General features: G+C 38.2%; 2 protein-coding genes and 1 long non-coding RNA gene across 4 annotated transcripts in view; 2 read left to right on the top strand and 1 right to left on the bottom strand.

The window, feature by feature from the left end:
• The window catches only part of ces2b (carboxylesterase 2b), a 49,857-nt gene extending 47,802 nt beyond the window's left edge, over nucleotides 1-2,055 (top strand). The window contains exons 24-25 of the mRNA XM_038300086.1: nucleotides 1,465-1,537; nucleotides 1,606-2,055. Coding sequence (XP_038156014.1) covers nucleotides 1,465-1,537; nucleotides 1,606-1,792 — 260 coding nt within the window. The 3' untranslated portion in view covers nucleotides 1,793-2,055. The remainder of the gene's footprint in view (nucleotides 1-1,464; nucleotides 1,538-1,605) is intronic.
• Nucleotides 4-974, top strand: LOC119793104. Its single transcript, XR_005282063.1, has 5 exons — nucleotides 4-175; nucleotides 251-352; nucleotides 434-532; nucleotides 603-743; nucleotides 823-974. It is a non-coding gene; the product is annotated as an uncharacterized LOC119793104 (long non-coding RNA).
• A 1,383-nt stretch (nucleotides 2,056-3,438) lies between the features above and the next one.
• fbxo31 (F-box protein 31) lies at nucleotides 3,439-14,685 on the bottom strand. Of its 2 annotated transcripts, XM_038300087.1 has the most exons (10): nucleotides 14,164-14,685; nucleotides 12,027-12,098; nucleotides 11,565-11,651; nucleotides 9,828-9,904; nucleotides 9,512-9,679; nucleotides 9,357-9,431; nucleotides 7,721-7,830; nucleotides 7,473-7,626; nucleotides 6,895-7,259; nucleotides 3,439-4,390 (listed from the first exon to the last, which is right to left on the bottom strand). In XM_038300087.1, exons 1-10 carry the CDS (start codon nucleotides 14,585-14,587, stop codon nucleotides 4,168-4,170), a joined length of 1,755 nt encoding a protein of 584 aa, XP_038156015.1. In that variant the 5' UTR covers nucleotides 14,588-14,685; the 3' UTR covers nucleotides 3,439-4,167. The 2 variants fall into 2 exon arrangements, with proteins under 2 accessions (XP_038156015.1, XP_038156017.1); XM_038300089.1 differs by lacking the exon at nucleotides 11,565-11,651.
• Between the last annotated feature and the right edge of the window lie 1,361 nt (nucleotides 14,686-16,046).

The raw sequence follows: 16,046 nt of genomic DNA, 5'->3' as shown, positions 1-16,046 counted from the left end.
ATGATTCTGGATCATATGCAGCGCTGGAGATGAGCATATTCCAGGGAATATTGGCCTTTTGGACCAGACCCAAGCCCTGAGGTGGGTCAAGGAGCATATTCAAAACTTTGGAGGAAACCCAGATTTGGTCACCATATTTGGTGAATCTGCTGGTGGTATCAGTGTCTCACTTCTGGTATGAAGTCATTTGTCATAAATTATGTCTTGGCAATAAACAATTTTTAATTTAATCATCTATTTAACCATTCAGCTTCTGTTTCCCTTGTCTGATGGCCTGTTTCATCGAGCCATTGCTGAGAGTGGAACAGCTGCAATGGATGTGCTTTGGAACAATCCTGTACCAGTGATGCAGGTTAGTTGTCGGCCTTTTTTTCTTTCTCTAATTCTTCAGTTTAATTTGATTCCAAATGAATGAATATGCGTTTTTCTACAGGCCGTAGCAAATGCCTCAGGCTGTAGCCTGGAAAGCACAGAGAAGATTGCTGCATGCATGAAGAACCTTGATATTGGCACCATATTGGCATTTGACAAGGTGAGATGTTAAATGGAAAATTTGATCTCATTCTACTACATTTTAACGCGTCTATTTTTTTCCCCCCAAGGATCCATTTTTGAGATTTCCTGTGAATGCTGATGGGCACTTCCTGACTAAACCTGTGCCTGAGTTGTTCCAGAATCATGAACTCATTACTATACCAATCATGACTGGGGTTAATAATCATGAAGGTTTTGTTGTTGCTGATGTTTTTGTTTAATTTTTTTTTATAGCATTTGCAAAGGTCTTCTGTTGGATGTGTTACTGGTTTGATTCTCTTCTTGTAGCACTTTGGACCTCTAAATTGGACAGAAGGAATGAGTCGAGAGCAGGTTGCGAAGATGCTGTCCATTTTTTACCCCCCTGTGAGATCCTCTTTGCCTGATATGTCGATGTTGCTTTTTCCTCCGGAGGATTTTCTTTTATTTATTTATTTTTTTTCTCTCTGAGGCCCAAGAAACAGCCATCAGAGATCTGATTCTGAGGAATTACATTGAATCTGGTGAAGATCGCACCCGAAACAGAGATGGATTCACTGAGTTTATTGGGGATTACTTTTTTTAACATCCCAGCCATTAAAATAGCAAATTCACACAGAGGTATTTCAGTCCAGGCAAAAATGATGCCTACTGGTTCAGTATTGGGTATTTACTTAATTTTCTAAGCAAACATTTTACTTTTATTTTTATGCACTTCACTAGATGCAGGAGCTGCTGTGTACTTGTATGAGTATCATCACGCTCCCACGTGCCTGCAGAAAAGAAGGCCCAGCTTTGTTAAGTGTGACCATTTAGATGAAATCTTCATGGTGCTGGCATACTGATTCACAACTACACACGTAAAATTAGCTGGTAACTGAACTAACTTACCCTAGATATTCAGTGTGTTTATGTATTTTTACCTAATAGCTTTGCTGTTAACTGATTTAGATCCATGTCCCAAAGAGGAGGAAGAGTTTAGCAAAATCATGATGAGCTATTGGGGTAACTTTGCTCGCACAGGGTAAGAGTTACTGATTATTCAGATTTTTTTTATTATTATTATCCTGTTTAATGTTTTTTTGCTCGTAGGTCTCCAAATGGAGAGGGTCTTGTCAACTGGCCCAAGTATGGAGCAGATGAAAAGTATCTGTCTCTTGACCTGAAGAAGCAGGTGTCTGCTCAATTCCTCAAGAAGGATAATTTCCTCTTTCTGACCAAAACTCTGCCAGAGAAGATCCAGAAGCTTGAGGAGAAAATGGAGCACAGCGAGCTGTAGTATGGCTTCATGGAGAATAAAAAAGCTGTTTTTACCAGATTCTCCACATTTTTAGTAATGACGTTTTCAAAGGATGCATTACTAAAAAACAACAGTTTTTTTGTCTTTGCTGTAAAAAAAAAAAAAATGCATTGATCAAAGTGCTTGCTGTTATAGATCTATTCTGCTGTTTTTCTACAGTTAAGCGCTTCAGAATAAAATAAAGAGAAAATTGTAAAATTAAGAGTCTTAGGATTTCATTAGAAAAATACCTCCTGGTATGTGAAAAAAAAAAACTGCAATTGCTTGATAGTGACCCAAAGAACCATCAGCTAAAGTACATGATTTTTTTGTTTTCTTTTTTAAACTGATTAAAAGTAAAGAATTTAATTGCTTCAATGGACTTTTCTGTTAAGCATTCTGATCTAGCACATATAATTTTATTTTGCAGTACGTCTTTGGTGTGGGGCCAAGATTAATTCTTCAGGGGCACTGGGCCCTGTTGGCACCCATCTAGAACCACCCATGCTAAATAAATCGAGACCACCCACTCCTCGTAAAACGTAACTTTTTTAATATTTTAGTTCTTTAGATGATGGCATTTCATATCAGCAGTTTAACAAATTTGTAACTCGACTCTCCAGGTAAGGGTTATTCATGGCCATATTAAAAATTAAAAGCAAGAAAAACTTTCTTGCAAGAGTTTTTAGGCAGCTTATTCTCAATAGAAATCAACATTAAAAAACTACATTTTGTAATCTGATTATAATTGATCTGAAATATTTGAGTGGAACAATAAGGAAAACATTGCTATAATCACTGCTCTATAGCCTTTTTCTAATGAGGCAAATGGAAACATGATTCCCACAAAAGAAGAGATTTTAATCATTTTTATTACCGAGTGCTTCAGCTGAAAAGCTCCCTGATATTTGATGTGAGCAGTTCAAAAGGTCAAACCTAAAGCTTCAAATGAAATCAAGCATAGGGTATTGATAAAAAGCAACACACTTTAAAGGCAAATCATATTATAGGGGTTCAGAGTTTCAATAAAAAGATGACATGAAGTTTAAGGATGCTTCGACAGGAAACTGGTTTGCAGATGTTTGCAAAATCGCTGGCACTGGTTTGTACGGCTGAATCCCAAACTGCTCTGCAACCACTAACACTTAACTATCAAGTCACACTCGCAGCTGTGGAAGGCCCCTTGATTGTAGGACCCTCAGAGGGAACAGTGCAGCAGGGCTAGCTTTTAGGGGGCAGTTTGGGATTGGGCCTATGATTTACCAACCTGCCCAGAAAAGTGCACTTGGAGTAAGAAAGCTACTGGGCATCACCAACAGATGGCCATAGTGAAATATATGCAAAGTTACTTTAAACTTCCAGTTGCACTTTCAGTTGTTGGGTCTGGGCAATGATCAGCACTTAAAATCATCCGAAAGGAAAAAGCTTTGCCGCTACTAAAGCCAGGCAAAAACGCTGTCAGCCAGGAGAACACATTGTAAGAATGGAGGCTTTACAAAACAAAACAAGTATATTTGGATACTTCATTTTAAACTACTGTATAGATTACCTACTGCATTACAATACATCTTTCCAGCTTTTATAATAGGCTAATATGTTGGATGCGGTGACAGGTTTGATGCATTACCAGAAAATGATGGGTTTCCCCCCCCCAAGATCAATCTTCCAATGTTGAGCTTGATCAAATGTAAGCCTGAACTCTTACATTTGCCAATTTTGCCATTATCACGTATTTCTTTGCTGAATATACCAAATGAAACCAAATATATCTTAGGACTTGAAACCAATAGAAGCACCTGAGATGTCCTTCTTTTAATTTACCAATTTAAAACAAAACAAGGCATGCTGCTTTATACAAACCAACCACCTTTAGATCATGGTTTCAAGTGCAGTGTTGATTAGATCTTAAACGCAGCACTCACTCGAACATGTTCGGCACTGAGGCTGGTATAATACTATGATATAACAGAATACATTGAACACCTTTATCTGCTTCAAGCACTATCTGGTACAGACGTGGATCTGGAATCACAGGCACATACAGTCTGATCTTTTAATGGTCATATAAGCGGTACCGGTACTGTTTTGTCAGTAGGGAATAAATAAACCTTTATGTAACCCGTTCTCATGCTGCGCTATTTAGGTTAAGGTCGTAATAGGTCGAGGCGATAAACAGTGACATGGGAGGCCCTTCAGAGTGCACGTGTAGAGGAAATATAGGTATGTTAGGTCAGGGTGACACAAGCAGGTAGAATTGCGCAGTAAAATCCAACCTCAAACAACATTGAGGGTTAAGGTCACGAGATATCAGGACGTTGACGTCCTCATCAGAGGCAAATCAAGTGTAAGGGTTAATTTGCTTAAAGCTTGATGCATCAAGATGTCCAAGACTGCATGTTGCGCAGCATAGCCTCAAACCGCTCCATGTTCGGGGCGTCAGCGTGGGGCAGGTGGTCTGTCAGCCGACTATACAGGCTGAAAGACTTCAACTCCAGCCAGATGAAACCAAAACGGTCCTCATCGAAAAGCACAAAGAGCCCTGGTGTGCGCTCTGGACTCGTGAAGCCGTGACCAGCAATCAGGCCTGTTCCATAGAAGCTGAAACACAAAAAACATCAATATTAAGAATTCAGGGATGGTTCCAAAAGAGAACCTAATGATAAAGTGGCAAATCAGATTTAAAAACATTGATCAAGTTATATTCCGTCTAAATCCTGATTCTTAGGATTATGGAGCTCATAGCTATGGGCGCATCAATTGATTGGCTGGTTGATCAATCAGCTTTGATTTACAGAGATCGCTAATTTATCCATACTTGGTTGTGAAACTGATCTCATTTACTTCTGGAAATGTCTGAAAATATGCAAACATATAAATTGTTAATTTATATTTAGGAGAATTATGTAATTTGCAGTTAGAACAAGCCTTCATTGTTTAAATTAAATTTCATTTAAAAACTCAGCGTAAAAATGAGTTCTAGTCAATAAAAAATAATGGTCAATATCTGAATCTGTTAGCCTTTTCTTTCTCTTTTTAATTGCATGAAATTGATGACTGTATTTACATATATGTGTTATAATGGTGTATTATTAACTCCATTTATAATTAAATGAATTTATTCTGCGCCAAGAATTTCTTATTACATAAGGCTAATCACCCGTTTACAAAGCGCGATGACAGTCTGCCATCCTGAAAGTACAGAGGCCGGCGAGGGATAAGCTAGTATTGATGCGTGTTTCCTCTTGCTGGTAGTTTAGTGTGATTAAGAGGCGGCCGTGACGATTATTTGGAGATGCTAACTCAACAACTGACAATCTGCACTACTGCAGCACAATGCAGGACCATGCATAAGCAGCACAAGAGAGTTTCAACATTGGCAAGAAAGTGAAAGAGAACTTAAGACAACAAAAGCCTTCTCCAAGTAGAAGGAGCTGAAGGAGAGATTTCAAAAGGGACGCTGAAGTTGCTACGTTTCTCCTCTAAAAATAAGTGAACTGCCTAAATTAAAGCTAACTTTTTTTAATCAGTTAGATTAGACAGTGTTTGTTATTACCTTAGAACGCATACCAGTGGATCCCGCAAACTTATACCAATGTAGCTGGTACAGAATCATAGGTTTATGTGGGTTTAAAAGCTTTTAAAGCCATGGTGATTGCTGGCTTTTTGTCACAATAAATGCAAGTTTGTAGAGACTTGATGTTGGCTTTCAGCCCGCCTTCACCGTGATGATCACAGCTACTGAAATTGGATTCAGACTTGAACATCCAAAAACATTTAAAGACAATTACAAGGTCGGTTTTCTATCACCTGAAGAACATTTCCAGGATTAAAGGACTAATGTCTCAGCATGATCTGGAATAACTAATCCATGCGTTCATTTTTAGTCGAATTGATTACTGCAACGGTGTTTTCACAGGTCTGCCTAAAAAGTGGATTAGACAGCTGCAGCTGATCCAGAACGCTGCTGCCTGTGTCCTCACTAAGACCAAGAAAGTAGAGCACATCACCCCGGTTCTAAAGTCCTTACACTGGCTCCCTGTATCTCAGAGAATAGACTTTAAAATACTTCTGTTAGTTTATAAATCTCTGTATGGCTTAGCACCTAAACACATCACAGTATGCTATCAGTGTATCAACCCTCTAGACCACTCGGGTCTTCTAGCTCCAGCCTACTCTGCATACCTAGAACCAGAACTAAACATGGAGAAGCAGCATTTAGTTCCTATGCTCCACTTATCTGGAAAAAACTTCCAGAAAACTGTAAAAGTGCGGAAAGCTTGAGTGCTAATTTCGTCCAGGCACTGATTCCGTCAACTGCACCGTCCCTCCCTCATACACACTCACAGCTGCTGCTAGAGTGAGTATGGAGGTGGAGGAAGAGTAAAAAAGTATGCAGTTTACTTCATGTTGAGCTGTGATTTTGTTAAACTACATTTTTTGCCCCATGACAACAAACGTCTTTGTGTTGACATGCTGTCAGAGCGCATAAAGGAGAGCAGACGAGTTTTATATGCGCTAGTTTTGGCGACCATATGAGCGTTTTAGCTTGTGTACGTTTTAACTCGGTGAAATAAATATAATCTTAAAAGGAAGATAAGATTATCATATTGTGTCCAACTACACTTCATGCTGACAGAAGTTAATGTTTTCATTAAACTAATTTTTAAAAGGCTCCAACTTATATATTTAATTATATTCCTGTTTGGATGTTTTAAAAGCTATGTTCTGTTTCTTTGTCTTGAATCATATTTTTGGTTATTATGAGAATTTGATTTGGACTTTAATTGAGCACTGTAAATCTTGTGTATGGCCATGTTCAGTTTTTTTTTTATATTCTGGCCGATAAATAGTATATTGTATATGGTATCACTTTTTTAAAGTCGGTCCAGCTCTAGTCTCTAAAACTTTTCACACTCAACACTACCCAGCTGAACTATATTTGGGTAAATCAAAAAACTAACATTCTAGGTAAAAATTCAATTTCAAAAGAAAAAAACTTTCTCCCACTCTCCAAAAATACGAAACCCCACCCAGTACAAACAAAGGTATGAAAGTAATATTGGAGTTTAAGGTGAAATGCCACCCATTATCTGAGTCCTCACCATTTCCTGCAGGTGCGAGGGTACACCTCATTGCGAGCCATGACCCCTAAAGGCAAAACAAAGGGCTGAGCTTCAGGATGATGGCTACTACTGCTGGGCTCAGACTGGGATGCATCTGCACAGGCACCATGGTCATCATCTACTACTTTAGCAGCAGCAGCACCTGCTTCCTCCGCTGGATGTCCTGCACTAGCAGAGGAGTCGCTAGCCGGCCGTTCCCCCTCTCTTTGTACTTTCTCATGTATTCCTGATATAATCCGTGACAGCACATCAATGTTTTTCTGTTGGTCTAACTCCGGGAGGTCCACAGGCTGGCTCAGGTCGACGTCCAGTGTGAGTTGCCCTGCAGGAACGTTTGGGTCTCCCTAAAAGAAGGATGAGGAAAAAATAATTTACAAACTATAAGATTAGCTCAAAGCAGAGACAATTCAAAGAAAGATTCTCAGCAGAAGAAAACTTAAACTAAGGTCAGAAGTGGTCTTTTTCAGAACGTTTTTGAACAATTTAAGGAGAATTTTCCATTTAATAATATGAACCAATTTTTCTATCAGTCTGACAGAAATGACTGGGAAACGTACAGTAAGTTTAGTGGCTCTTGCAGAAGTCCCATGGAAACTAAGCATGACGATCTCCAAGCCGTGACTTCCATATGTGCCTTTAAATAAGCCTGGCTCCAGCAGATCTGAAGGCATTGATGGAGGCAGGTAGATCCGCCTGTACGTCAAGCAGTTACTGCAAAAAGAAAGCACAGAAGCCTCTGGTTATCCAAGATGTTACCGGAGCCCAACAGGAAGAGAATAAATGTATTAAAGACAAGCAGTCATACTCATATTGACTTGTGTAAATGAACTTCATCAGGATCAGCTCCTGCATGTGTTCATGGAAGATTTCCTCCAGTGTGCGACCCCATTCTTCCTCTAACCAAGTCCTAAATTCCTGCATGAAAACACGGCAAGAGCACTGAAGTATCTCGCTAGAGAATAATTAAACTTTAAATTCTGTATTTCCTCAGGTTATAACCAGAAACATTTATTCTATTTATGCGATAAACACAATGTGGAGTGGAAGAAAAAAAATGGAAAAAGTATTTTATATTTCATATAAAATCCTAATATATACAATAATATAATATACAAAACAAATCTAAGGATTGGTAAACATTTTTTTTTTTAAGCCCCAAACGTAAAAAACTAACATCAGAAATCTGTCCATAGAAGTTCATCAGAAAACATTAATCCCTAGAGTTTCTGCCAGATTAGAACAGAACAGATCTAGTCTTAGACATCACTATGAACATCAACCCCTTCAGTAATGCATAGCGGGGAAAGAATCATGCTGTGGGGTTGCTTTCCTTTGGCAGGAATAAGAAACTTGGTCTGAAACACAAACGTGGTGGAGCTAAATACAGGAAAATTTTGAAAGAAATCCAGTTGGAGGCAAATTGATAACATTCCAGTGGGATTTAGATTATAAATGCACAGCCAGAGGTACGATGTAACGACTTAGACTGGCCAGGTCAGTGAATATGTAGAACAGTAAATCAAGCCTTTTTTAAAGAAACTAAAACATGGTTCGGCCTCTATGTACTATGCAAGTATTTTAGGTCTGCTACTACGATTATTTTGCAAATCGATTAATCTGTCAATTATTTTTTTGATTAAAAAGCGGATAGCCAAAGGTTCTTTAAAGGAGATCTTTTACGAAATTAAACCAGGTGAACCTAAATTTTTCTACTTGAGGAGTTCTGAAAAGAGCATATGGACAGACGAAAACATTGTTTTGTTTTAAATGCAAAATGTTTATATATATTTTTACTATTCTAATATAGTTACTGCTCTAAGTGGATTGCTCTGTCAGCTAAAGGCGTGTTTTACAGTCTATACTCCAGTTACCGATTAATTGATCACTAAATTAGTTGACGATTATTTCTTTTATCGATTAATCCGATTAATGATTTCAACCCTAAAATATTTAATACAGAAATAAGTAGTATTTGTAATTCAGCATGTTCATCTATTAGATGGTGGAGTCAAAGGTCTGATTTAAATACACCTGAGAACTTGTAACCAGGCTTGAATATGGATATAAACAAATGCTCTCAGTCAGACTGAGTTTTTTTCTTCTTTCTTTTTAGAAAACACAGATTTGACAGAAATCTCATTAGAGACATACCTCAAAAATAAGGATGCCTCTACAGTGTATTAAACTCAGTTGGGTGGAATTTAAACAGTAGGCCATTTTCTTTTTTGAAAGGTTACTTTTAAAAAATCAAACAAAAAAGAAACCCTTTTCCCTTCACTTTAAAGTTATTTTCTACTTTGTGTTGGTCTATTTCATAAAATCCAAATACTTTTAACTATTTGTATTGAGTTGTGTTAAAAAGGTAAAACAAACAAAAAAGAAGTGAAAACAGGTCCAAACTGTCTTAATATCTAAGATTTGGTAGGAACAGTTAGACTCACCTCCTGTCTGCCTCCTGGCATCCGATGATGATCGGTCTGGTTACATTTAGTTGAAAATTCATCTTTCTTTACAGTCTAAAATAAGAGAATACAGAGACCAATAATAGTTTACAGGAACCCACCTTAAATCTTTAGAGTTTCTTTCAGGTTTTTACCTGGATGTCTCCTTTGTGGGGACCTTTATGTCCATACATACACTCCACAGTGGCCTTTTTGCTTTCCAGCAGGTGAATGCGAAAAAGTGGTCTCCTTCTCATCGGATCTTCCACGCGGGGATCATGAGGTGGTAGATACATCCAGCCAATTATGAATAAACCATCCACCTATGTGAAACATTGGTCGAGTAATTTATCTTAACTCTAAAAAACAACAACTAATAAATACACAAACTGTCACAAAATGGTTTTATCTTTTCATTTGGCAGACGATTAACTCTACTGCGGTTTCCTCGTCTTACTGAGAAATACCAACCACAACGTTGAGCAATCCACCGTAAGGTCCGATGTCAGGCTGCCAAAGCCCTAGAATGTGTCTATATGGGTGAAGTACTGCAACAGAAGAGCACAAAAACACCACATTGTTATCGGTTCCATCAGTACCACACTAGTTAATCACCGGAGCATTAAAGGTATACTGGAGGTTTTTCGCAAATTTTTTAGTAGACCCACCCTCTGCACTTAAAAAAAAAAAGAGCACATGCACAAACCTGTACCCGCTCCCAATAGGGAATGTCTAATAAATGTGTGCGAGAGCATGCACGAAACTATTCCTCTTAGTGCACGCTCTGTTTGAAGGCGTGTGACGCTATTCTACTCATCCACAAGTTTCTGTCTGCTGCTGTTCTGTCACACCAGCATACCGTGTCAGACCAGCATACCCATAATTGATATGCATGCGAACGACGTCACATTTCCATACGTCTGAGTGGAAGGAAGTCTACTAGGCTACTTTATTCATTCGTGATATAATAAACAAAAAGTTATAGTTGAAGGTAAACACACAAACTTACCAGAAAAACATTCTGAAAGTCAAGTAGGCTAGTTTATTAATGTGTGATGTAATAAAAAGTTTTAGTCGGAGGTAAACAGAATTTAAAGCTAAACTGCTTTAAACATAGACAGCCCTGCTTTCTGTGTTCACTACTTCACACCCTGACGTAGCAGCTAACCTGTCAGATTGCCATACAACAGTTAAGTGTACGCTGATCTTGACAGGCTGATCTGCAAATGTGACAGAAGTTGTTTAAATGTCCCTTTCTGCATGCGTTCGCATGCGTATTACTATGTGTATGCTGATCTGACAGAACACCGCCCTTGCTTGCAGATGGCTGCACTCTCGAAGGTGCACAGGCCAATCAGGAGGAGGCTCACAGAAGAGGTACGTCTCTGCCCCATCTGTCAAAACGCGCTTTGCTTCGCGTGAGGAGAAAATCAGCGTGAGTACAGGGCGCGTTGGGCGATGGGTGCGCCTGCAAAGGGATTTTCTCCCCCGAAAGCTGAAGTTCCTCCTGCATGTGGGATATTTTCCGTGATGGTTGATGAACTCATGTTTCAAAGTGGTTTAATATACTTGCAAGTATGTTTATTTTGCTCTCGGATATTTTGACATAAATGTGACAAGATACATTTTTATTTTTCGATAAAGCACAGAAATATTACTTGTTTGAAAAGCCCTCCTCTAAAAACTTGTAGACCATTTTAAAAGGCAGGTGTGGGCTAGCTTCTTCACATCTGGCAAAAAGAGGTTAAATATGGATCTGGAATTATGCTAGAAGCTTCTTTTCATAAAAGGTGTGCAGCCCATGTGCAACATGCTGAGGGATATGCAAATATTTAAGACTGTATGTAGAGTTTTAACCATATGTGGATTAGATAAAAGCCACAATAAACCAAGCAAATTTTAGGCTTTCATAGAAGTCGTTTGTTGAACAAACAAGTTTTAAGTAAATCATTAAGAGCGAAGGCTAAATCTATAATTCATGATGTGAGTACTGAAGCTTTTAGTTTGCACTCCGTGTTCAAGATAGCTGAGTCGCAAAACAGCACAAGTAGAAAACCAAAGACCTGGCTCCCCTTTTGGTAGCTAGAAGGCAGTGCAGTCAGCATAAAGCCAAGTGAGCCATCGTCACAGAATCTACAGCGGTGCTTCAACTGCCAGTCTTTTTAATACTGTTACACACAACCCGTCATGCTGCAGCAATCCACATACAGTGCGTGTACACGTCTTTATAGTCCATATGCTCGTAGTCGGGCAGGAGTTTCATAAAGCGCCCAGACTTCACCCGTGGGATGACACCTGTACAAGCAAAACACAGGCATGTATAGAACAGCAAGACAACCAGGGTGGGTTCAGCCCAGGGCAGCGCTCGCATGATAACTGGCAAAAACAGCTCCTTATTAGAGAAAAAAAAAAAACGGAGAATATGTTTGATATTTCTGATTTCATACAAATGAGGAACAGATTAGGTACGAAGACAAGGTTAGCTTTCTATAAACGTAACTCATCGGACGGTTAGTGGGACAGAAAAAACACAAACGTGCTTTATATTAAAATATAGCTTTCCCGTTCCATTTAATCTGAGAAGCTATTTTGCATGAATAGAATGAAAAGGTGTTAAATGAATGGAATGTTCCAGAGGGTTTCATAAAGGAAAAAAGCGGTGAAACGAACGTTTAACATAAAGGTCTTTGCTGGTAACTCCTCCTGCTTCCATCTTTCTCAGATCCTCCTTCATCCCAAACTCTGCAAAACAAAAACAACATTAATTCATTGTGATATTAATCAGAAATTCATGTCAAAATATACAAAAGAGCAGACATTATAATCCAAACATTTCCACAGTGTACAGATCTGCACGGAACCCAATGAGTAGCCAAAATAGTGTTGTCAACAAACTCAAATGATGGTCGAGTAATGTTCTAACTATAAAACAGGGTCAGCTGAACAAAGTATGCGTGGGGCAGCCAAAGGAGACCAGCAGCCTGAGGTCATAGATCAGGACTTACAGCTAATAGAAATTATCTAAAATGTCCAGCTATCAACCAGATTTTATTGTGTTAATCTGGAGAAATTACTGTACAAAAAGGTCTAAATGCAACAATAGAATAGTGCACCAGCAAGAAGGCTATTAATGCATCTAAAAAGCAGGAAAAAGGAACTAGATAGATTAAAGCCGCAAGCGGCGTTGGAAGGTTATTGCTACCACGGGAGCCGAGCAACCGCAGCATCATTGCTTCTTCCTAGCCAGAAAAACAAGTTCCACACTTCACCATTAAAATAAAAGCTGTTACATAAGGCTGAATTATAATTAGAGAGAGTTGTTTGATAAGTGGTTTCATAACAGGAGCGATAGTTCTGTGCATGTTATGGTAATTGGATTATCTGACTAGAATAAACTAATGAAAAAACAAAAAACAAGGAATTTTTGTTTCTAAGATTTTTCTGTTGCCGTATAAAGCCTTAGATTGAAATTCAGGTAAATGCAGATGAGCAAAAAATTGGGACTTTTTTAATTCTATTTTAAACAAATATTTTGAGTGGGGAAAAAAATAACCCCCCCCCCCCAACTCACACTAACTAGCATTTTTCACCCACTCACTTCACCTCGGTTTGGAAGGAAAGTGATTTATCCATGAATGTAGCCACCTAATATGGTAATGGTCTCACATTTCCACACATGCCAATAAATAAATGCTAAATGTGTTTAAATTAGGGTTGCAAATAACGATTGTTTTGCAAATCAATTAATTAATTATTTTTTCAATTAACAGGTTTTTATAATTTTTAGCAAAATTTTTATATTTTTTTTACAAATTTGAAAAAATTACTGCTCTAAATGATTGCTCTGTCAGCTAAAGGCATGTCTTAAACTCTCTATACTCAATTTAATGCTTAATCGATTACTAAACTAGTTGACGATCATATCAATAATCTATTTATCACGATTAATCTGATTAATTGTTTCAGCCTATATATATATATATATATATATATATATATATATATATATATATATATATATATATATATATATATATATATATATATAAATTAAAAAATGTGTTGTTCATCTGTATTTTGTTGCAAAAATGAATATTCCTGCAGTACAAAAGGTGTTGTTAAACACATACATTTCTATAAAATGCCAATCTAGGAACAGAAAGTAATCATATTCCAATTTTGATGACTTTATCTGATGATAATTATAATTCTTGACATTAAAATGCCCTTTTCTCTTAACTGAGCCTGCCTCTGTGTTACTGAATAGTGTTGTCACAGGAACAAGTGATTTCATGTTTTTTATTCTATATGCAAATTTTTTAACACATTATAGTCAACTGATGTTACTTAAATTTGACATTTTTTATTTTAAACCAAAGATCAAACAAGTTGTTTGTTTTTTTCCATCAGTAGTTTCTAATTTAATAAATACAAAAGTTGGCATTATATTTTAAGGCAAATCAGTGTTTCTCTACATGCTGTTGAAGAATTACATTATTATAATGTGTATAGTCTGGATTATGCAATGATAATATGGCATGCAGTTTCTCAAATAAAATAAATAAATAGATAAATAAATAAAGAGTACATTTATTGCAGTAATGCTAAAAAAGCATCAGGCCTTCACAGGATGTCTGACAGGTGCCATAAGAAGGAAGCTTTAGATAATAATAATGTTTTCTAACATGGTGGGGTTATATGAGAAGCTATTACTAAAAGGGTTTATGTAAAAATGGGCCTATTGTGTCATCAGTTAAATATTGACAGTTTTTCATACTAATCTGTTTTATTTTGTTTGTTTTTTTACCTTCCACGCATCGTCTTCTCCATATGGTTTCCGTTTTGAGGATTTGTCTAAATTTCTTGCAAACCAGTGCGACGTTAGGTAACACTGTTCCGGGAAGCAAGGAAAATATTTCCACCAGGAGCTCCGGCGGTAGTTCAATTAATGACTCTGGGTGTGGAGGTCTCGTGTTCGATTCTCCTCTGTTGACATGGCCGCTGCCATATTCACAAGCGTCACTTGGCCCTGCAGTCGCGGCGTCCGCGGCAGCGACTCGCCCGGGGCCTCCGCTGCTCCCTGCTTCGCTTCTCCGCTGGCCTACGATTCGCTCTTCTTCTTCCTCTTCCATATCAGAATCGCTGCCTTGGTCCTGCTGGTCGTTCCTCTGTCGTCTCCGGCGGCACCTTCGAGACTGTCCGACTCCGCAAAGCCTGGCACAAACAGCCATCCGTAGTCAACAAACGGCTAAATTACATCACTACAACACATATATCAGCTGCGGTCATAATCTTCCTGTCCTCGCGAGCTTGAGCAGGGTTATCAGCTGACGTCACACCTGCTCCCTGTAGGAGGTGTATGGCAGGACATTATATCATAAAACAGTAACTCCGACTTTACAAAGATAATTAATTGTTTATCCTGTTTTGCGAAACTGTTTTCCATCTAACATTTTCCTTTATATTTACTTTGATACAACTGCATGTGAAAAACCTGTTAAGCTTGTCTGCAAACTTGGTGTATCTGTCTGCAGCCCTGCTGGTGGTGTTGCCCTGCCCAAAGCCCCTACACAGCTCTCTGATGTTATTTTGTTCCTCTATTTCCTCTTTGCTGCCCTGATCCTCCATTGGAGCTCTCACTGGACTATAAGCTGCTCTTCTCTGTCTCCTGAGATTTTTGGTTCAAGAGGACTTTCAGCTCAGGAGTAACCCAGGGGTGGTTGTTTGGGTCGTCGTGTGGGCACCATGCTCTCCGCACAGAAGGTCATGTAGTCAGTGATACATTCAGTCAGGCTGCTGATGTCATCACCATGAAAGTTTTGGAACATGCTCCAGTCTGTGGTTCTAAAACAGTCCCTCGGTTTCTTAGTGGCCTCATCTCACCAAACTTTCATAGACTTCTTCTTTACTATTTTCCTTCTCACCATTGGTAGTGGGGGAGCATGTAGACAATGTTGTGATCTGAGTGTCCTAGTGGGGGGCGGAGGTGTGCTGGGAGCATGCTGGATGAATCTGCAGCTCATTGACCAAACCCAGATGGTGTATCGACCATACTCGGTATGTTTAAGCTAATTTCTGTTACCGCTAAATTCTGGAAACATTCTGCTCTGTGAAGAATCAGAACTTCACAGACACTAGGAAGGAATTAGTTCTGAGAGGACAGTAAATATTAATTTGGAGATATTTTTCATACAGGATTATGGATTTGGACAAATTATGAAAAAAAATGCATATTTTAAAATCTGTCTTAAATCACATCATAGGAGGACTTCAGATCTGTCCATCAGTAGATATCTTGCCATTCCCTGTGAGCAGGGTAGAAAGACTGGTGTTAAAGTAACTAACTAACAGATAGCTACACTGTATTTTTAACAAGTGTTTGTCCATCAAAATATATTGGTAATATCTTATTTAAGAGATATATATGTCTATTTGATTTTATTGATGGAGAATAAATTATAAAGGAGTAAATTCTAATAAAAAAAAAACTGCTAAATTCATATGGTCATTATACTTAAATAAAGCAAAAACAAATTTGTGTGCAGGATTCAAATCATAATTGTCGATTGTCGCTTCCATTAAAGCTGATGTTTCCAAATCTGATTGGTCACTTTCGCCCAGACCAGTTTGACTTATGTTCAATTAATTTGTCTATGTACCAGCATTAATTACCAAATAATAAATATAATT

The sequence above is a fragment of the Cyprinodon tularosa genome, unplaced genomic scaffold (genome assembly GCF_016077235.1).
Source record: "Cyprinodon tularosa strain WSP-4 unplaced genomic scaffold, ASM1607723v1 ctg44, whole genome shotgun sequence".
Classification (NCBI taxonomy): domain Eukaryota; kingdom Metazoa; phylum Chordata; class Actinopteri; order Cyprinodontiformes; family Cyprinodontidae; genus Cyprinodon; species Cyprinodon tularosa.
Note: the sequence above shows the minus strand (reverse complement) of the source record. Positions and strands in the feature narration are given on the sequence as shown.

Excerpts from the sequence above, each read along its gene's own strand:
- fbxo31 (XM_038300087.1), bottom strand. The coding sequence starts at position 14,587 with ATGGCTGTTTGTGCCAGGCTTTGCGGAGTCGGACAGTCTCGAAGGTGC. Across the intron at positions 7,831-9,356 it reads TGCCAGGAGGCAGACAGGAG|GAATTTAGGACTTGGTTAGA; the intron begins GTGAGTCTAACT and ends GTTTTCATGCAG. Across the intron at positions 7,627-7,720 it reads ATTTACACAAGTCAATATGA|TAACTGCTTGACGTACAGGC; the intron begins GTATGACTGCTT and ends TTCTTTTTGCAG.